General features: G+C 34.8%; 1 protein-coding gene across 9 annotated transcripts in view; it reads right to left on the bottom strand.

Moving 5' to 3' along the window:
• The window catches only part of RALGPS2 (Ral GEF with PH domain and SH3 binding motif 2), a 158,822-nt gene that overhangs the window by 6,356 nt on the left and 129,144 nt on the right, over window positions 1-23,322 (bottom strand). For 8 of the 9 annotated variants that reach the window (XM_072830787.1, XM_072830785.1, XM_072830784.1 and 5 more), the window contains 6 exons: window positions 20,716-20,770; window positions 18,003-18,080; window positions 16,310-16,415; window positions 13,454-13,546; window positions 4,652-4,757; window positions 2,392-2,483 (listed from right to left, as the gene is read on the bottom strand). In XM_072830787.1, coding sequence (XP_072686888.1) covers window positions 2,392-2,483; window positions 4,652-4,757; window positions 13,454-13,546; window positions 16,310-16,415; window positions 18,003-18,080; window positions 20,716-20,770 — 530 coding nt within the window. The remainder of the gene's footprint in view (window positions 1-2,391; window positions 2,484-4,651; window positions 4,758-13,453; window positions 13,547-16,309; window positions 16,416-18,002; window positions 18,081-20,715; window positions 20,771-23,322) is intronic. The other variant, XM_072830791.1, reaches the window with a different exon arrangement.

The following is a 23,322-nucleotide window of genomic DNA, read 5'->3' as shown; positions in this document are numbered from 1 at the left end:
TTTGTTTAAAAAAAAATCAGCTGATGAGTCTTCTAGTCAAAAACTAAAGAAGAGTTTCACCATCTTAAAAAAAAAAAACACTCTTAACCATTACTATCTGTTTCCTAAAGTTGTACTGGGAGAGATAGTCCCACTTCAGTGGTCATTTCTCTATCCTTTGAAACAGCTTACTTAATCACAGGAAATAAACTGAGGGTCACTGAAGGGGAGGTGGAGGCATTAAGGGGGGCACGTGATGGGATGAGCACTGGGTTTTATATAAGACTAATGAATCACTGACCTCTACCTCTGAAACCAATAATACATGTTAATTAACCGAATTAAAAAAAAAAAAAAAACCCAGCCTAACAGCTATCACTTTAGTAATCTTTTTCTGAAAACCTAGGATACTCAATAAAAAGAGGAGGGGCAGTTTCTTTACATGTGTCACCTTCTGAATGAAAAATTCTTCAATAATACAATCACAACTGAATCATAAATCAAATATAATAAAACTGCTCCAGTGTTTATAAAGTATAAATTCTCAGATCTGGTTATACGAAACCCATGTTTAAATAAAGTTTATTTCCTCCTAAGTTCCTTAAATGTGATTTAAGGTGTTGTACTTGGATGAATCAGCGTCTTCTACTAAAAATTTTCAGATTTTACAGCTTTTATTTATACATTTGCCACTACTCTGATTCTTCCAAGCACACAAACAAATAAAACTCACTTACACACATTTGGCTGACTTGTTCATCTGGAAAGTCCACTAATAAAGCAAAAGAAATTGAATATGTTGGTATGCATACACTGTCTAGATCAATCTTGAAATCTGAGATTTTAAAAAAACGATACTTAATACTTTAAGCACATTTAAAGACTGCAAGCTGAGTTGCACATAAGCTCAGTCTCGGCAAAAGAAGGTCTGTTTCTTTCATTCCGTCCCAGATACTAACTTGACAACGGCAAGAAAGTAGTCTTTGTTCTATGGCATTTTATGTCCTTAATGGAGGGTGTTAAAAATGATACCAAATACCGCTATTAGTCTTTCATACATATATTTGAAATAAAAATTGTAAGAGAATAGAACTTAATCTAACAGTGTTTAAAAAGAATGGACCTAAAGGATAAAGATATTTGTTTGACCCTGTGTAGGTCATTTAATATTTCTGAAGTTTAGTTTCTTCCTTTATATATAAAAAAAGGGGGGGGGGTTAATAACTTTGGTCCTGACAGCACAGGGTAAAAAATACTTTTTTTTTAATTTTTATTTTTTAATTTTTATTTTTTACAGATTTAATTTATTAATTCACGAGAGACACACACACACACAGAGGCAAAGACACACACAGGCAGAGGGAGAAGCAGGCTCCATGCAGGAAGCCTGATGCGGGACTTGATCCCAGGTCTCCAGGATCATGCGCTGGACTGAAGGCGGCACTAAATCGCTGAGCCACCCGGGCTGCCCCCAAAAATACTTTTAATACGCGATGTAAACTTACATAGAGTATTATTCAAAATTAGAGTATGGAAAACATTTACCTGTACACTTCTGAATTTCAGTACCTGAAATCAATGGTCTTCAAATATATTCAACTAAAAACTGGTCTACAAATATCTCCATAATTGGAGTGATGTTTATTTTACATATGTTCTAACCAATTTGTGGTTCAACTTTAGATCTGCCACAGGGTTTGGGGAAAACAACACCATGGCTTCATTCTCCCTTGCAGCAGAGAGCCTTTGAATTAGACCATCTTTGTGTCAGTAAAATAAAAACAAAGAAATCCAAATGGTCTTGGGTTTCACTGTAACTGCAGGAACCTGCATCAGGTTATTAATAAAGGTGAATCAGAATAATTTTTATTAAAGTGCCATCTAAGTTTTACCCCTTTACCTCTCTGTTTCTTTGCCTCTCACTATATTCTACTGACATGGGCTACATTGGCCTCTTTCGGACACTGTAAGCTGCTTCCAGCCTCAGGAACTTTGACCTTTCCAGCCCACCACCAGCCTTTGCCCTCTTCATCTTCAAAGGACTGTTCTTTCTTGTCATTCATGTCAGTGTCTTCGGGGAGATCTCTGCTGCTCACTTGTATTTATATAGAGTTGTGTCTACTCTCATCACTCTGTATCACATAATTCTATTTTGTTTTCTTTATATAGTTTTTATATATAGTTCTTTATATAGTGTTCATGTGAAAATTTATTTGTTCATTATTTATTGACCATCTCCTCACTAAAATGAGGACTTCATGTCTTGCTGATGGTTGTCAGTAAGAAAAAAGAATAAAAACAGTATCATTTTTCCTCTTCATTCATAAAATTAGTCTGCTTACTACCCTTGGAACTCTTTTAAAGACAGTCCTAAGTTACAGACAATTTGGAGGACTGAGAGGAACTGCTCACCTGTTGTTTGTTGCTTTGGCAGGCTGCACTCAAATGTTTAAACCATAGCATCGCATTCATTCTGTTGCCAGCTTGAAACTTGTAGGAGTTTCCTAAAGTTATTAAAAACAAGAGGAAAATAATAAAATTTTAAGGACTCAGAAATATAATATTTAGCCAGATATCAAAAAGCAAAATAAAACATGACTAGAATTCTCAATTTCAGAATTCTCTATCTCGAACACCTGATTTTCTAATACAAATAAAAAGAAGAGTTCTCTATGCTACATTCACATGCTATCATTTATTCAGAAAGTCATTTGTTGTGCTGGTTATGAACTGGAAGAGAGGTATTTCTGTCTCCTTAAAGGTTCTTTAAAACATATTTAAAAAAATTGTTTGGCTTCTCTAGATTTGTATGTGGGATTGAGAGTACAGAAAATGTTAATATTAAGTTTTTACAAGCAAAACACTTTAACATGTTTAACACTTAAACATTAGGTGTTCAATGTGATTAAGAATTAATTAGCCAACACCAATATCAACTATGCTTTTAGCTGTTAATTACATTTGCCAAAATCATTACAGATTTCTGGGTCTACCAAGGGCTTTCTGGGAAAATCTGAAGAGTTACTTTTTTCTTTTAGAAAATTAGAAATTCATCTGTGTTGTACATATTTAGGATTTATGTTGACTAATTCAAGGCTGACACATAATAAATATATCTTATATGGTTGTATGTACTAAGGTAATAAACTGAAAAAAGAAAGGATTCATATACTGAAGCCTGCCCTAAGTTGAGTTTTATTCCCTTTTTTCATTGACCTAAGTTCATTTTATTTCCCAATTAGTATGGAATTCTACTCTCTTCTTCATAACTGCACTCAATGGCCTAAGAGCCTGACTTTTCTTTAGGCATGACAGAGCTTTCTTTTGGGACTGGAACACTCAAAGAACCTTTCCATTTTCAGAAGCAACAGTTTCTTTACCAAATGTTTAATGTTAAATAATACTGTTTTACTTGAACTCAGATGTGGTCATTAGATCAATCTGAATAAGGCATATGTACAATTAAGCTGCCCATAGCTGTCATTTATCTACTTTCTTCTCCCCCAACAAGAGACCATTAGTATAGATGTCACAAAAACCTTGGCTACTTAGAAATAGTACTATCAAGCTATACTAGGGAAACTGAAAGAAAATAAAGAATTTGTTAACTAAGCCCAACGAAAATGATCTCCTTAAAATGTAATTTTATGAATAATATGTTTGGGATTTGAGGGGTGGGGCAGGGACTTTGAATTCAGAATGCTGAGCAAGGAGTCTTTACTCTATGTAAGTCAATACATTTCATCTCAAAATGGGACATTTTGCTACTATTTTTTTCCATATCCAACATATTTGCTTAAGTTTTCACTTAAAATGCTATCATATCCTAACAGCAGAGTATCTGTTAAAAAATAAATAGACCTAAATAGAGGTCAAAATTTAATTGTATACATATATAATATAATATAAATAAATATAATTTTAGTGGTGAGTTGCTGCAGTGGAAGATTCTGGGCAGACATGAAAGAATTTCCCGTCTGGCTTCCTTTGAGGTGCTTATCAACAGCTGGCAGTTGCTATGAAAGAAGAGCAGCAGTCAAGTATGGATCTATTCAGATGGTGCCTGCGATCTCCCCTTAAAAGATGTACACAGGGTCAGGAGGTAGGATCTGATTCCACAGGGCCCACCCTCTGACTTCTCTGATCCACTTGTAAAAACTCCTCTGGTCAACAGTCAATAATTTCATTCATAAGTCTCTCTCTATATTGTAATCAAAGTATTAATTATTATACTTATTTGGAAAGTGGTAGGAGTTAAATAACCAATTAATTTACTTAAAAATGATGGAATAAAAATCACTTATTAGAGAAAAATCTCTAATCACATTGAGAATTTAATAATTTATTTCATGGAATAAAATAAGGGGTACTGCATATAGATTCCCCAATCCCCTCCTTCCCTCCCTCCCTGGCTGATTCTTAGCTCCCAAAGGATTACTTGGGCTTTTAATTTCAAGCTTATGCCCATGCAGCAAAGAAAATACACTTACAATAGATATTGATACCTAAAAATATTGATATCATTACTATACATTATGCGACAGAATGATCTCCCAAGAGAGAAAACTGTATCAACAACTTCCTGGTCAAATATTCCAGTTAAATTATGTTTTGACCAACTGAATGTTATGCGCAGTCAGTACATTAAACCCTAGATATTCTAATGGTTCACCTTTCTCAGAGTCAGTCAGCAAGAAGAGATCTGGGTGTTCTGGGTCATCAGCCATCATCACCATCCATCCTACCACAGATACATTCTTATTTGATGTTGATTTGAACTGAAAGATAAAAAGAGCATTAATGGAAACATGAAATTTATGGTTCATCCTAAGCAAAAGTTAAGGATAAGAATATTTTCATTTTCTCCCATGAGAGAGAAGATTTGTGACTTCATGTTGGTTAAGTCTGCTCATAGCCTTTTTCTTACTACTAAATTTCATTTAGGCATGCCCTCTTTAGACAGTCTCCTACTCTCTGGATCCTTCCTAGCTTCAACTCTGTTATCAAAACCTGTCTGAGTCTCAATTCCCAAAAACCATGATTGTCTATGTTGTTTTTTTCCATCCTTTACTATGCTGCTCCTCACCCCTTCCTTATTAGGGAACACACCTGCATTTTAATAGATGTGTTATATTTTTATGCATCTTTATTGAGATGTAATTAATATATAACACAGTATAAGTTTAAGGTATACAATGTAATAGGGGTATTTTTTTTAATTTTTAATTTATTTTTTATTTTTATTTTTTATGATAGTCACACAGAGAGAGAGAGAGAGAGAGGCAGAGACACAGGCAGAGGGAGAAGCAGGCTCCATGCACCAGGAGCCCGATGTGGGATTCGATCCCGGGTCTCCAGGATCACGCCCTGGGCCAAAGGCAGGTGCCAAACCCCTGCGCCACCCAGGGATCCCCTGTAATAGGGGTATTATCTGAAACTTGATTTACTAAACTAGCAGTGCTATCAGATAATTCTTTTTTTTTTTTTTTTTAAAGTAGGCTCCATGCTAAGCATGGAGCCCAAAGTGGGGCTTGAACTCATAACCCAGAGATCAAGACCTGAGCTGAGATCAAGAGACTCAGCTCAACAGACTGAGTCTCTCTGGTGCCCCAGCCAATTCTTAATAATATAGTCTTATATTTCTCAAAAAAAGGTATTCTTAGTATGCCTGTTACTTTTCTATTCAAGTTATACTTGAGGGATCCCTGGGTGGCTCATCAGTTTAGCGCCTGCCTTTGGCCCAGGGCACAATCCTGGAGTCCCGGGATCGAGTTTCGCATCAGACTCCCTGTGTGGAGCCTGCTTCTCCCTCTGCCTGTGTCTCTGCTTCTCTCTCTCTCTCTGTGTCTCTCATGAATAAATAAATAAAATCTTAAAAAAAAAAAGTTATACTTGAAATACATGTAATGAAAAAAGGACTGTTATAGATGATCACAAAATTAGGTTAATCTCATTCATGACCATAAATGAAAAAATGTTAAATAAAATACTGGTGTATAAAAAAGCTGATGGGGTGCCTGGAGGCAGAGTCGGTTGAGTAACTGACCCTTGGTTTCTGCTCAGGTCATGATCTCATGGTTGTGAGATTGAGCCCTCTATCGAGTCTGCTTGGGATCCTTTCTCTTTCCCTCTACCCCTCCTGCTCTCTCAAATAAATCTTAAAAAAAAAAACAAAAAAAAACAACAACAAAAAAAACTGATACATGATGATCAATGTGGATTTATCTGAGGCATGTGAGATTGGTTTAATGTTAGAAATCAACTAATGCAATTAAGTTGGGTTTATTTCAAGAAAGCAAGATTAGTTCAACTTTAAAAAAATTATTTTTTGAACTTCAGAAAAATTATTAAAATAAATCACCATATTAATAGATCAAAAAAGAAAAAAATATGTTCACCTCATTTTACCCAGAAAGCCTTTACTAAAATATAATGCATATTTGTGACAGACTAGGAATAGAAGGGAACTATCTAATTCAATGAAGAGTATCCACCAAGCAAGCAAACAAAACCTACACAAGAACCAAATCAAAATAAGGCAGGAAAGACCAAAAAAAAGAAAAGAAAAAAAAAAAGAAAAAAAATCCCCAAATTAAAACCCTGCAATACATATACTCAACTATAAGATGCTAAAAACATTTCAAGATGAATATCGACAAGGACGTCCACCATTGATACTTCCACTCAATACAGAATTTGAAGACCCAGTCAGCTTAATAACAAAAAGGAAGCAAAAGGTATAAGGAGTAAGGAAGAAACAAAACTGCCATTACTCACAGATGATAATATTGACAAAGAAAATCCACTCAACTCTACCAAGTTAATAAGAATGATGAGCAAGGATGCTTGGAAAAAATGAGTAGGAAAGTCAACTGTAATTCCATGCACAAGAAATATAAAAGTCATTTATGAGAGAGGTACCTAAAAATACATGTAACAAAAGATATACAGGGAAAATATAACCATTAAAAGGCATCCAGGAAGACATAAATAAATGAAGAAACACTGTGAGATGAAAAAAATTTTTGATTTGTAAAGATGTCAATTCTCCCTAAATCTATATAGATTCAGTATCATTTCAGTAGAATATTAGGTGGAACTTGAGAAGCTGATTCTAAAATTTATATACAAGAGCAAAGCAGCAGAGACAGACAATACACTCCTGAGAACAATTAGTCAGGACCTGCCCTGGATACACATCAAGACTCATAAAGCTATAGTAATTGAGGCCATGGGCTACTGGGCTGGGATATGGAATGGAAGTCAAAGAGCAATCTGGGTATAGAGATGCAAATTCATATGACAAGAGTGGACTCTGCAGACTCATGATGGAACAATGAACTGTTCAATAAATGATGCCAGGAAAATTGGTTATCCATGCAGAAAAATCATCACATCTCCCTCTCTCTAGCACACACACACACATGCTTCTGACTCTAGGTGGATCAATGATTTATAAAGTAAATGCAAAACTAAATCTATTAGTAGAAAATACAGGAGAATATCTTAATGATGTAAGGTTAGAGAGGAATTTTTTTTAAGATTTCATTTATTTATTCATGAGAGACAGAGAGAGAAAGAGAGGCAGAGACACAGGCAGAGGGAGAAGCAAGCTCCTTGCAGGGAGCCCGATGTGGTACTCGATCCCGGGTCTCCAGGGTCACACCCTGGGCTGAAGGCGGTGCTAAAACGCTAAGCCACGGGGGCTGCCTGAGAAAAAATTTTAAAACATGATTCAGAAAGTATGAACCATAAAGGAAAACATAAATTTTATTAATTTAAAATTAGGGATGCCTGGGTGGCTCAGCAGTTGAGCATCTGCCTTTGGCTCAGGATGTGATCCCGGGATGTGGGATCGAGTCCCACATCGGGCTCCCTGAGAGGAGCCTGCTTCTCCCTCTGCCTATGTCTCTGCCTCTCTCTGTCTCTCTTGAATAAAAAAATCTTTAAAAAAAAATTAAAATTAAACTCTTCACTAATAGACATCACAGAGAGAGTGAAAAAACAAGTCAAACAATCTGGAAGAAGATATTTGTAACACATAACTACTAAGAGATTAGTGACCAGAATATTTAAAAAACTTTTACCAATTAATAAAAAAAACAATATATCACCCAAAATATTTATCCGGGCATTTTACAAAAGAAACACGAACGACCAATAAACATGAAAAACATTTCAAACTCATTAAGTAATCAGGGGTATATAAATTAAAATCACGAGGTATCATTTCATATGAACTAGATTAGCCAAAATTAAAAAGCTTGAGAATGACAAGTATGGTGAAGATATGGAAGAATGAGGAACCTCACTATGCTACTGGGAGTTTGTAAATCAATCTGGCATTTTCTCATAAAGTTGAACATTTGCATTCCTAGAGAACATAATGCACAAAAATATTTACAGCAGCACTGCTCGCTACAGTAAAAAACTGGAAACCATTCAAATATTTATCAACAGTAGAATGATGAATAAATTTTTTTTATTTTAAAGATTTTTATTTATTTATTCATGAGAGACACAGAGACAGAGAGAGGCAGAGACACAGGCAGAGAGAGAGGCAGGCTCCATGCAGGGAGCCTGATGTGGGACTCAGTCCTGGGACTCCTGGATCATGCCCTGGGCTGAAGGCAGGCGCTTATCCGCTGAGCCACCCAGGCTTCCCTGAATGATGAATAAAGTATGTACATTCATAAAATGGAGGACTATTCAATTGTGAAAAGAAATAAGTGATGGTTATATGCATCTATGCATCAACTGGGATGAATCTCAACAATAGAGTATTAAGCAAAAAAGGTAGTGCTTAAGACTATATAGGTGAATCCATTCAGGTACAGCTAAAAAAATAAAACAATGTATTAAGGAAACCTATGTGGTAAGATCCTAAACAAACAAAAAGCAATAATTAATGTAAATTCAGGACATGGATAGGCTGGAAGTAGGGAAGAAGATACTGTCTGGGAAGATGTGGATGGTTCTGGTAAGATTGTTTCTTATGCTGGGGGGAGAGTTATATAGGTAGGTGTTTATTTTATTTATATTTTTCTTTAAAATGTACATGTACACTACTCTTCTTTTGCATATGTTTCACAATTTCATCTATACATAGTTATGTTTTTATTTTTGTTTCACAATTTTAAAGAAATGGGAAAAAATACAAATGCAGCACAATACTCGTAACAACATGGGTACTACAAAAATGAAAGCTAATTAGGAAGTTTTAATACTATGAAGAATGAAACTGGCAATACTTCAGAATTGCTGATTTGACAGCTTATAATTTATGTTAAAAGCAGATAGCCTAATTTTCCAATGTTCTTTTCCTAACCCTAAAAAATAAAATAAGCCACATAAACCTCTCTTTGTATAGAAGGCTGAAGCATACAGAGTGCAAATGCCCCTTGACCACCAGCTGAATCTCATCTCACTCCCCCAATTTCATCATCATTTGGGGTATAGCTCTGGACCTTTCTCTATGTATGTACACTAAAAACTTTTTTGATGCTGTGGGTTTTCATTTACAGCTGACCTTTGAACAACATAGGTTTGAACTATGCAGGTCTACTTAAAATGTCGATTGTTTTTTTTTGGACAAATACATTACAGTAAGTGTATTTTTTTCCTTATGATTTTCTTAATATCATTTTTTCCTAGCTTACTTTATTATAGGAATACATCATATAATATATATACAAAATGTATCAACTGTTAGTGGTAAAGTTTTTGATCATTAATTAGTAAGCTATTGGTAGTTAACGTTTTTTGGGAGCTGAGAGTTTTACACAGATTTTAAACAGCAAAGGCATGGGAGGGAGGTGGAGTAGCTGCCTCTAACCTAGTTGTTCAAGGGTCAACTATACAAATGGGGGCATATTTATACTGACTTGTGGTTTTCACTTGTCAGTATTTCCTTATTGAAACGTATTTTGAGTGTTTATAGATTGCTATTATAAACACTATAAGAATATTCTTCTACAGATATCTTTGTGCACTTGTTCAAGGATTCCCACAGGACAGATTCTCAGATAAGGAACTGCTGGTTATTATTAAGTTAAATATAGACTGGACTGCCCACCACAAAAATAATACCAATTTAAATTTCTGCAAATCATGGATAATAGTCTGTTTCCCTACACCATGGCCAATGCTGTTAATGATCTTCAAAGTTTTTGCCTAATAGTAATGTTTTCATGTTTATTAGCCACTTATATTTCATCTTCTATTTATGTCCTCCTTCCCTTTTTCTAGTGTTCTGTTCTATTCTCACTGGGCTGTGGAAGGCCTTTAGTTTTGTTACATATTTTTCAGGTGCAGTCTTGGTTTTTAAAAATTCAACTAATCAAACAGTAGTTATTCACTCTGTACCATACAGTGTTGGGCTCAAACATACCTGCAAAACGTTTTTTTTTTGTTTTTTTTTTTTACAATGAATAAACTTCCGTTAACAGGTATTTTTACAGTGAATGTTTTCATTTTAAAACATCAAAAATGTAGATATAATACAAGTCCCCCCCCCCCCTTCTCCCTCCCTAGTTATTCTACCCGGCCAAGCCTATTCTGTTCCTCATAGGCAAAAACACTGGATAGAGGGTAAGAAAACTCAGGCTTACAGGTTTCCAGATTTCCTCCTTCTGCATTTATAGACATATATGAACAGTATATTTTCATTAGTAATGTTTTTCCCCTCTAGCTTTTAATTTTGAAAGGTTGAAACTACAAAGTCGAAAGAATGCCACAGTGGTTATCCACGAATCTCCATTTTGTACATTTACTTGATCTTTTTTGAACTGCAGACATCATAAAACCAAGTCCTAAATATTTCAGTATGTGTAGCCTAAGAATGTATTTCTATATAACCACAATATAAGTATCTAAGAAATTTAACAGACACATTATTTTTTATAAAGTCCATATTAAAGTTTCTTTTATTATCCCAACTATGACTTTTGTAATTAAAAAAAAAAAAAAGGATTCAACAAAGTACACATATTGCATTTACTTCTCAGACTCTTTAGTCTCTTCTAATTTCTAATAGTCTTCCTGTTCCCCCCACCTCCTCCATCTACCAAATTCTGGTCTTAAGAATCCAAGCCTTATAGAATGTCTTATAGAAAGTCTCAGAATCTGGATTTGGTTGTTTCTTCATGATTGGATTCAGGTTAAATTTTTGGCAAGAACACTACATAGATGGTGCTATGTTTATACAATATATTTTAATACTTTATCTATTGCTCATATATAGCCAATATTTTCTTCCAATTTGTATTTCAATTTTGTTTGAAAAGGATTTCAAAAAGTTTTTCCTTCATTGCTTTTAGTTCCATGCCACATTTCTTCCAAAATTGATACCATAATATAAATATGAGCCTGTCTCTATACTCTCTATGTAGTCCTTGTAATTCCTTCTTTAACCTTAACAGTTTTAATTAAAAAAAATTAGGAATACAGTCCATTTCCTTGGCACTCAATTTGATTTCCTCACGACCCACTATGCTCTCATTTCATTTGGCTCCTTCCTTCCTTCCTTCCTTCCTTCCTTCCTTCCTTCCTTCCTTCCTTCCTTCCTTCCTTCCTTCCTTCCTTCTTTCTTTCTTTCTTTCTTTTTTCTTTCTCTTTCTCTCTTTTCTTTCTTTTCTTTTCTTTCTTTCAAATATTTTATTTATTTATTCATGACAGAGAGAGAGAGAGAGAGGGGGGCAGAGACACAGGCAGAGGGAGAAGCAGGCTCCATGCAGGGAGCCTGATGTGGGACTCGATCCTGGGTCTCCAGGATCACGCCCTGGGCTGAAGGTGGCACTAAACCGCTGGGCCACGGGGTCTGCCCCATTTGGCTTCTTTCTAATTAGAGTTTGGGAAAAACAAAAAACATTTAGTATATGTGCTGCTGAAGCAAGCACAAAGCAAAAAACATTTAATTTTGAATAGCTGCTTCTTTATAATTGTCAACTAACTGAAATCGAGCCAGGCATCTCAAAGTGGCTATGTGAAGAGTTAACCGTATCTGAACACAAAGGATTTAATTTAGCTATAGCAACCCCTTTTCTTCCTCTTGAGGACAGCAGTGTTAATCAGAGGTAATTACTCTGCCAAATGTTTGGGTGGAACTGATCTGCATAACTCTGTTGGGTGTGCTAGCATTGGTCACTTTGACAAAAAAAGAGCCCCAGTCCTTTACTTCACAAGAGGATGGTCTCTAAATAATTGGAAAACAATAGTGGGCCAAAAAGCCAGAACTTTAGAGGCACCTGGGTGGGTCAATTGGTTAAGTGTCTGACTCCTGATTTCAGTTCAGATCATGATCTCAGGGTTGTGAGATCGAGCCCCAAATTGGGCTCCACATGAAGCTTAAGAGTCTCTCTTTCTCCCTCTGCCCCTCCTCCACCCTCTCCATTTCCAAAAGGAAAAAAAGCACCAGAATTTCAGATTTTATATGATTCCATTCAGGTACCGTTCAAAAAAGAAGCAATGTGTTAAGGAAACATATATGGTAAACTCTAAAGAAAAGAAAGGCAATGATTAATGTGGAATTCAGGACAATGACAGGTGTGGGTATGGCGAGTAAGGAAGGAAGGCAGGTGATACTATCGTAACGGCACTTCTAACATTCATTTAAACCAAAAAATGTACTCTTCTATACCTCTGGTTTCACTATAAAGAACCAAAACTATAAGAATAAAGAAGAGCTTCTCTGAGTTATGCAATGTCATTGGGTAATTTATATATAGTAAAAGGCTCGAATTTTTTTTTTTTTTTTTTTAGTGGATTACCTTTCCTCAGCATGGTAAACCACTTAATTTCCCTGCAAAATACATGACTTAGAAATAAAATTCTTCTCAAGGGGATTTTATTAATGCAACATGGAAAATTTCTTCCTTTCAAACACTGTATTACTAGCATATAAAAACAAAACAGCATGCAAAAAAGATTTATAGGAAGACTCTACATTTGGAGAAAAGTGCATTGAGAAGCTTCTTCTAAGTAATATGCACACAAGAAAGTGGACTGTAGTTAGCACAGTAACTATTACTCCTCTTCACTGTTGAGAAAAACCACTTCGCCAGAGATTGAAGTGGAAAGAACTTTAGATGATGGTCCCAATTTTTCACATTTTACAGATTATGAACGGAGACTCCAAAGCAATAATTTTCAACTATTTTCTGAACAAGGAACTCAGGCTTGGGAAGGTTTTGATGCCAAGATAGATATTGCTAATGTGCACTATTGACCGTTTGATGGAAAAACAGCATTCAAAAAAAGAAACTTGGTGAATGTGGAAGTTATTCCAAAACCTTCCCTGGGATGGTCTTACTAAATAAAAATAATTCTACCACAACACTCACCCAAGGAATAGATGTAAGAACTTCTGGATTAGAATATGGAAAAAATCCAAAGTGTTATATTCCATTAGGACTACTTTCTTTATAACTCTGGAAAAGCAGTGAAACTCTGGCTAACAATTTAGACAAATACTTACATGTTTTCTTTCTGTAGCTTTTAGAGATTTGGCAGCATAGTAAAAAAGTTGTGTCCCACACAAAGCTGCCCAATACTTTGTCCACGATGCTACCTGAAAAGACACACACATGAATATACCACTACCAGCTTCTCAGTCCCTTTACTTTCTTAGTGCCATGACCTTTAGCTCCATTACAGCCACCTTAGCCTGATCTTAGAGCTGAATCACTTCTGAAATCTTTATCTCCCATATTCTTATCACTTCCATTGACTATATTCTACTACTACTTTCATTCAGATAACTATTGGTTTCATCAAAAAAATCCTACCAGTTCTTAACATCTAGCATTGCCATTGCCTCCCCATCCTGTATCCTCCTCCCTCTCCCTTCTTCGTATTTAGCCAATACCACATGGTCCAGCACTATATCTCCGTTTCCTTCCAAATACTTGAATCTCACTGTCCCTCTCTCCTGATATAAATCTAGCCCTATTTAAATCTAACCATCTGATTACTTGACACATTGTAACAGCTGAACATGGCTGGAGATATCACACAATTGTGCCAACTGATAAAATTATAACCGGCAACCTCAAATAGAAAACAACAGTACTTCATTTTTATGAAATGAAGTCACTACACTCTTTCTCTCTGAAGATAACCTCTTCATTCTTTCTCTTACGAATCATAGTACTCCATCTCCTTAAAGTAGCGTTGCCCAGAAAAAAATAGGTGAAATCTGCCGAGGACTAACTCATCTTTCCAAACCAATTCCATCTCACTACCCGATCATAGATCCATATATACTTAGCCTTTCTTTCTGCTCCAACAGAAGAGTTAATGCTGCTTCTACCAAAGGAGAAACCCCACTCTCCTTCCATGCCCTAGATTTCTACTATCATTTCCTCAAGAAATCTGCTTTTGAAATAATTTACTCCTCTCTCCACTGCATCTTGATTTCTCTCCCTCTACTATCAGCACACAAATGAGGCTTCAGAGCACTCTCGTCTTTGAAAAATCCCTCCACTGCCCCTTCCCCTGCCCCTTCAGATAGCACCAGATTTCTCTGCTCCTGTCTACAGCATAACCTCTTGTGAGGTGTCTCTGCTTCCTGACTCTACTTCTGTATTGCCCATTTTCTCCTCAGGTTATTATCAGTTTGGCTGCTGCTGTCAAGGTCACACTGATTGCTGACATTTTTACCAAAGCCTCTGTTACCCTGGTCAACATCCTAACAATATTCGGTCAACCTCCTAACAATATTCAACATGGCTGGCTGCTATCTCCTCCCTGAAATACTTTAACTGGTACACTTCTCTGCTAATACGTCCTTTGTCGTCCTCTAGGCTTCTTCTTGCAGACCTTTATTATTATTTTTTTTAATTTTTATTTTTTTTGAAAATCTTGCAGACCTTTATAAGCCACAGAGTTCTCTTCCTGGTCCTCTTTTCTTCCCCACTAAACTGTCTTCCACAGATAATCTGTCTCACCTGCTCCCATACTTCAAATACTATCTGTATGCTAACGGCACCCAAATCTCTACATCTGGCCACCACCTCTCTGCTGAACTTGTGAACTCTACTTTTTAGAGCTAAATCAACATTTCCACTTATATGCCTAAAAAGGTCATTAAAGTGAACTTAGCCAAGACTTACCAGCCTCTCTTAAAAAAAACCTTTCCCTATTTCAGTAAATGTCCCCAACATTCATCTAGCTTAGCCCCCAACCCAGATACCGCCTTCACTTCCACTCTCTGTCAGACATCGCATCTAACACATCATCAAGCAACCCTAACCGTACTCTCTGACTTGGCCTCCTCCACCTCTGTGCCTCAGCTCCACGGGCCTCCTAACCTCCTGAACTCGAAAGCCTCACATGGTTAGCTTACCCGCTTCATTCAGATGGCAGCTCAGATGCCTCACTGTGCACCTCTCCTCACCTTCTCACTCACCATTTCATTTCCTTATTTCAAGGGCTTACTTTCTATGTGTTTCACTGGAATGTCATCTGCACAAGGCGGGCACTTTGCCTCATCTTGTTTGCTGCTCTATTTCCAGCATCTGGTGCACAAAGTGTGGTAATGCCTCAACTGACACGCTACTCCTAGTTTTTACTAGCTGGCCTAGTGTAGCTTTTTGGCTGTATGCGCCTGAGGTTTACTGTAACGTAAGCAGCAAAACTGGATGCTTACATGTAGACCATTTTTACATTTTAAGAAGCCCTCATATCTTCAAAAGTGTTGTTTGGATACACGTTGAAGTTTTTATTCCAAACTAGATAAATTATACTATTATTTCAGAAAAGAAAAACGTCTTCTTTTTTTAGCAAACTGCTTGCTGCTGCTGGGAAAGAAGAAACTTCTATGTTACACACAAAAGGCTTTCTGCTGCTTAACTTTTATCATTTTTAAAAACTATAACAATGGTTTGGAGGACACTGAATATCTGGGTTTTATTTCATGAATGGAAATAAAAGCGCATTACAGAGATTCAAATAAACAACTTAGGACTGACAAAACAAAATTGGCTGAATTCTACTTTCTAGGGTTGTAACTCTCTTCTTTATTTTTCCTAAATTTATTCCTCAAATACTTCATAGCAGCATATACTTTCAAGGTTCTCTGAGAAATGCCTTCGTGTATGAACTATATTAAGGGACAGAAAGAAGTACAGGAGCACCCTGATATACACACCCTAATGTCTGATTTAACTGAAGTCTAAATTAAGAAACATGGTGAGGCAAATGTGTATTCTAAATTATTTCAAGTATACTATGTATCTGGCTTTATTTCAATTGTTTTCATATTTTTTAGGGTCCTATAAGTTTGCATATATTTTTTAGAGCTGTGTAAAAATAAAATACAATAAGATCTTACTGTAGGCTTTTTGCCTTCTTTTAGCAAAGTTTTTCTCCTGAGAACACCTTGAATAGTAACAGCTCCTGGATATAAATGTACTGCCAAATCTTCTGATTCTGCAGAACTAGAGTAATGGAATAAAGAAAAGAACATGTAAGACCCTTTTGTGTATAGTAGTTACAAAGTAGGTACTTATATGAAATGTAATTACTCTTAATTTTAAAACTTTGTTACTGTATTTAGAATTAGATGACCCTAACAATTATAAAGGCTTACTGATCTGAAATTTATAAGCTGTCACGGAAGTTTAATCAGGAAGTTATTAAAGTCAGCAGATGGTTACAAAACACACACTTTATTACATATCTGAACATGTATAATTTAGAAAGAATAGAGTAATTCACTTTAGTGAAGATTAAATTAAGGATTTAAGACTTTTTCTTCTTCTTAATGTGCCACATTTGCATTACTGCTGTAAACATTTTTTCCCATTAGAAACTTTAAGTCCTGGCAAGAAGGATGAGGATTCTTTTTGTTAAAAGTATTTAAGCATATAAAACTCAAAACAGAAAGAGCAGATGCTCAAAAAAGAAAAAGAAAACCCATGCTTAATTTAACTCTAAAATAGGTAAGAGAAGTAATATAGGCAATAACAACATATTAAAAAAATAGCATACTGCAATATATTCTAATGATATTTAAATGCTGTCAATGTGTGTTTGATTATAGCCTAACAGATCTCCAAGGAAGGAATAACTCTAAAACTGACGATTTCTTTTTCACATACCTTAAGAAAACCACCACAAAATAACCAAACATTTAAATATCTTCCCCAGCTGACTTAAGGTCCTATATTTAAAACAACAATAACTTCCATGAGTCAATTAAAACATACACACTAATAAAAAATCTGTCATTCTCTGGGGATCTGACATGATCTGCAGAATACAACAGGGAAGAAAATTGGAGTTTGCCAGTTTATCCCTTTATGATTATTTAGGTGTCTTCAAAGTGACTTAAAAACCTAGAGACCACTAGAAATTTCATGCTAGTTCTATTTATACTCAGGGAGGTTTACACAGAGATTAGACACCAAATTGATAAAAAGTTTACTTCCGAAGTTGGCTATTGTATTTGTTGTATTACGAAGTGGCTGATTCCCATTACCAAGTAGCCCCCAGCCCCACGTCAATCTAACATTCTCATTTTCTTCCACAGCTAATATGGTACAGAAAGAGACCTGGTTTAATTACATAAACCACTGAATAAAAATGAGTTTAAAAGTACAAATATTATTTATAAAATAGACTTGTCTAAGTTCAGGACCTGCAGTTTATCTGAAAAATTCTTAACAAAGATGAACTGAATGGAGACTTACTAGCAAAGTAAATACTGTGACAGTAGCCTTTGACTAGTACGTAGAATTTTGTACTGCTTATCCAAAAACTAGCAGCATTAGAGAGATCCGTGCAGTTATAAGGCCACCAAGTTGGAACTGTTTTGCAATCAGCTCAGTGAATCAGAAAGAGAAGATAAAATTTATCTCCAGATTAAATCTTGGAAAGAAAACTTTCCTAGGTATTTTTTTTTTTTTTTAGTTTTTAAACCATTTAGTTGAGAAAGAACAGAGATACTGTGAGATCACACCCATTTAGCCAATCACCAACACCAGAGGGGAGTTCTGTGACCCCTGAATGCAGGGGGATTGTACCTGCTGGCCTTCATGTGGCTTCGATAGCCATTTCGTGCCACTCGTGTCACCGGGCCGAGAGAATGGTATAATCTGTTCCTGTTGGATTCCATTATAAATCGTATATATTACATATGCTTTTATTCACACAATCATCAATACCTAGAACAATATAATAATTTCTTCCTGTAATATAACTTTTAAATCCTACAAAAGGATAGTTTGTGGTTGCTCCTCTTTTTTTTAAGCATGCAGTATAGATTTAAAAAAAGATGTTTTCTTTGACTACTGACTGAAAATACAGGTGTTAGTATATACTATACATTTTATATATGTTTGCTTTCACAAATCTGCTAAAATAATTTGAGTTATTTATAACCAGTACTATCAAAACCTGGAAAATACTTCAAAAATCCTTTTGTTTCTATTCCAGTTCTTGGATTCCAGTTTAAAAATGATATCTGGGTTTATATAAATAACTCATTTTTATTATATGTCCCTATGAAGACACCTAAAAGCAATGTGGGCTGTAAACTTAAAATTAATGTGGCCTAAACACCTATATCTTCCTCTCTATTCTTTATGTTAAATCCAAGAAAATTAATAAAAGAGATAAGCTGAGTAATAAAGGTATTATTTTATTTCCACATCAAATGAAATAAATGATAAAGCCAATAAAGGATAGACATACTTTGAGTTAATATTTATCCAAAATGGCATGTAATTACTTAACAAAGGAAATAAACACACACAAAGATACACCAACACTTCTTTGTCTGGGAAAAGCCAAAGCAGCACTGTTGATAAATGTTATTTAAAGCAAAAAGCATTATTTTAGCAACTTAAGCAGCAACATATTTGATGTCTCTGTAGGAAATAAGGACAGAGAGTGATGTTTAACATTCAGAGAACTATTTTCAAATTCACTTTCTATAAGCAGTATTTTAAAAATCCTAGTTCTTTATTTACTTTTTATTATTACATGTCTGAATCTTGCTGGGAAGTATTAATTTGCTCTCAAAATGTTCCAAGACCCACAGATTTAAACTTGGCACAAGTACAGATTTTTTTTTAGCTGCAAATGTCTGTAAAGCAAAACATATGTCGTAAAAGAAATATATTGTTTTGAGATGTGAAGGTAACACCGTTAAATACTGTCTTCACAAGTAACCTGCTGGGATGAGGACAGATTACTGAACACGATACCATCCTGGTTACTCACTTATAACTCATGCAAACTGAGAAACAATTTTTTTCATCAATTTTTTTTTTAATCTAAAGATTACAATACACTCCATAATCAACATATAATGTTCTTCCTGGAGGGAAAGAACTAAAATCACTTGTACAGACAGCACGCCAGAGCCAACTCTTGTGTTTTTCTCATTTTAGGCAAACCCTAATAAAGAGACTGAATGTAAAGGTTGGAAGAGAAATAATATGCAAAAACAAGTTGTTAAGGGCCCCCCAAAACAAAGACGACTTGGGAACACTGACAAGTAGAGTAGAAAAGCTCAAGACTAATATGAAATGCTTTGTTTATAAATAAATTTTTAATCACATAATGGAGAGAAACCTTCATGAAGTTTTTTTTTTTTTTTTAATTTTTATTTATTTATGATAGTCACACAGAGAGAGAGAGAGAGAGAGGCAGAGACACAGGCAGAGGGAGAAGCAGGCTCCATGCACTGGGAGCCCGATGTGGGATTCGATCCCGGGTCTCCAGGATCGCGCCCTGGGCCAAAGGCAGGCGCCAAACCGCTGCGCCACCCAGGGATCCCCTCCTTCATGAAGTTTCATCAAGAACAAGAATATAACTTTCCAATTAAACCGCATGAAATTAACCAATTCCAATATAGTTTACATATAGTTAATAAAATTGTTTTCTACTAAAAAGTCGCTGATACAGAGTTAGGTTAATTATTTTCGACTTTATCAATTTTAATATAGCACTCAAAATTGAATCTAAATGACACTCTGCTGCTTAGAAACTTAGGTTGCTCAGTTTATATACAAAAAATAGCAATTATTTTCGCAAGAGTCCAGCATCCTGTAAATATGAAAATGGAAGAACTGAAATGGTCAAAGACAAAAAGTCCAAATAGATGTTTAGTAAATAAATTATTTTCACTGTTTGGCTACATTTTTAAGGAGATCTTACATTGGAAGATCAAGATAGCATGATATTTGCTGTTGACACATGACAACTTTTAAAGCTTACAGTAATAAAGAAAGGAGAAGGGAGCATGATTTACAGTATTTCATTATAAAATCTGTGTGCTCTGTTAGTGACAATTTAAATTCAAACATCAAACTGCTTTACTTATAGTATAATTTAGAATTTACTAAGTCATTTTGCCCTTGACAAGATAGCAGAGAATGAAAATTAGAACATTTTACCAAATGCCTTAAAATTACTTAAATGAATCAGAATTTAAGGAAATAATTTCACTTTAAACACATAAGTAGGTAAATTGACTATGAGTGATTATTGCTGTTTTAAAATTATAATTTTAAAGGTACTAAAATTCAAATACATGTGTCAAGTCACCAAATAAACATGTTTATTAGCTAAGACTTAAATATTAACTTCTAATTTCTGCCACCAGTTAGAAGCTTATAAATAGTCCCTTACAGATATGTGACAAATAATATCTGTTAAAATGTGTATGATCATATCTTTTAAGAAAGACAAACTAAGCTTGAAGCAGTTCAAATGGACAATTCTTCTTACCTTTCAAAAGCAGGCCATGAGGTCTCTTCACTTAGTTCAGAACCATCACTGCTACCTAAAATCAAAAGTTATTCTATTTTTTAAACATCAGAATTACAGTTTAAATTTCATATTTAAAAAATAAATTAATTGTACTTATAAAATGACAGTCATATTATTTGTGAGTGAGCATCCACATATTAATTCTTCATTCTAGTATTAATGCTGCTAGGCTCATTTTGCAATATGTTGGAATCTGGTTGACAAGACTACTTAAAATAACAAAACAGCATAAAACATTTTTGTAGGGGTACTTATAGCTTAGATTTGTTATGTTAATAAACTATTTTCTACCATCAGACAATGTACATAGTTGCAAAATTTTTCAATATTTCAAAATTTTCTCAAAATTTAAGACCAAAATAATTGTGAAATTCTTAGAGGTTCATGCTATACTTCTTTCCCTTTGTATTCCTTTTAAAACTCATTATTACCCTAAGGATAAAAAGCTTAATGAAATTTAATTTTTGCCTTCAGAGGCAAGGTAGAAGAGGATGGAATCTCTACATTAAAAAAAAAAATCGTACTGTAACAATCTAAAAACTTTCTCTTTGGCCAAAATCAAAGTTAAAATATAAAATTTTAAGTTAGCTAAAGAAAAACCAAGGGGAATAAATTTCGAGAGTCCAAAAGAGATTACAGGGATTTAAAAGCTATTTTAGGGACACTCGGTGGCTCAGTGGTTTAGCGCCTGCCTTTGGCCCAGGGCGTGATCCTGGAGTCCCGGGATCCTGCATCGGGCTCCCTGCCTGGAGCCTGCTTCTCCTTCTGCCTATGTCTCTGCCTCTTTCTCTCTGTGTCTCTCATGAATAAATAAAAATAAAATCTTTAGGAAAAAAAAAAGCTATTTTAAGGATAATTCTGGCTCTCAATAAAACTGATAATTAATATGTCACTTATGTATCAAGTTGAACTATCAGACTTTCATACCAGTATCCGTATGAGACACAAACTCCAATTCCAAAAAAAGTATGCATTATATGTGATGGATTAATACCTTGTCTACATATTTAGGGTGGCACTAGCTATATACACTATCCTTGGAAGAACTGAATAATAGTAACTGAAGAAATTTTCTGGTTCTGTGGTTTAGATGAGAAACTGGAAGTATTCTGGTAGTGGTGGTAGGGTCTTGCTATCTTTTGATTTGTAGCATTATGTGGTAAACACAAAATTTAATAATTAGTATGACTTACTTGTAGAAAATATAAGTTTTTCTAGAAGGATGAAACTCAAGAGAGAATATACTTCTCTTAGCTAAGACCACTTAGGTTATCTAAGATGTCTGTACCACATTAGAAGATGTTAGAGGCCACTGTCCCAAGCACTGGTTAATTTCTCTGTATTATCTTCTCAAAATCTCTATGGTATAGATTAATATTGTATGTTAAAGTTATGGCTAAGGAAAAAACCCTTTTGTGATTAAAAACTGTGTGCATGTGTGAAACATCTATCATTTATGGTTATAGATTTACTTTCTTTCCAGAATATATAGCTTTAAAACAAAAACTGTGCAAGGTAGTAGTTATGGCTAATGTTCTAATTTAAAAACAAGATTGTAAAAATCTATATTGTTTACCCACTTAACCTTAGAATAAAAAAAAATACAAAGGCAAAGATTAAAATAGTCTCTTCCTTTTCTCTTTTTAAAGTTTTTTTTTTTTTTTAAGTAAATTCTACATCCAACATGGGGCTCAAACTCACAACCCCCAGATCAAGAGTTGCATACTTTACCAACTGAGTCAGCCAGGCATCCCTAAAATAGTTTCCTCCTGTTCTAAAATAAAGGCCTCCAAACTAGGACACTAATTGTAACTGAATGAAGTAATTATCTTGTGAAAATCAAAGAAACATCAATGGAAAGTTAAAGCCACAGAAAAACTAAAGAATTATCACCATAAAATGATGGGGAAATGTCAAATATTACTTGAGAACTGTAACTTTAAAAATTATTATTTTTTGGTTTAAGTTACATGCCAGATTCCATAGTATGATAAATTTTTAATGGGAAAAAAGTTCTTTCTTTCTCTTTTGCAAAATTACTATTATCTTTTAGGTTGAGGTTGATATTTGCATACAGATAGCTTATAGCATTAATGAAGTATTAATGAGGTATTTGAGGTGCCCAACTTGTCTTCTATTTTGTGAATTTTATCATCATTTAATTGTTTGCATTTATCAAAAGGGGAACTTTGGAATTAAAAAACTGTTGAATGGTGCTGGAAAACTCTAAATCAGTTTTGTTTGGAGGGCTTGGAATTCTAAAGGGTTAAGGAGGTCATTATGTTTAAGAAAATGAACTCCTCGGATTTCTTTCTATTGACTCTTCATCAATATTGAGATGATCCTATTAACAATAAATAGGCTTAGCCCTTGAGCAACTGGGCACTTAATCAGAGAGGAAGGGATTTTCTTCCTTTCTTCCTTTTTAAAAATAAAAAAAAGTATTGAAAGATTTTTCTAACAATCAAGAGAAATAATGCTATCTAAAAGATTCAGAAAATAAAGTAGTTTAGGAAGTAAAAACAAATTTTTCTTAACAACCTCACATCATTTTTCACTATGATT

Source organism: Canis lupus, chromosome 6, assembly GCF_048164855.1.
Source record: "Canis lupus baileyi chromosome 6, mCanLup2.hap1, whole genome shotgun sequence".
In the NCBI taxonomy this organism is placed as follows: Eukaryota; Metazoa; Chordata; class Mammalia; order Carnivora; family Canidae; genus Canis; species Canis lupus.
The sequence above is the reverse complement of the archived record's forward strand: the minus strand, read 5'-3'. Positions and strand labels throughout refer to the sequence as shown.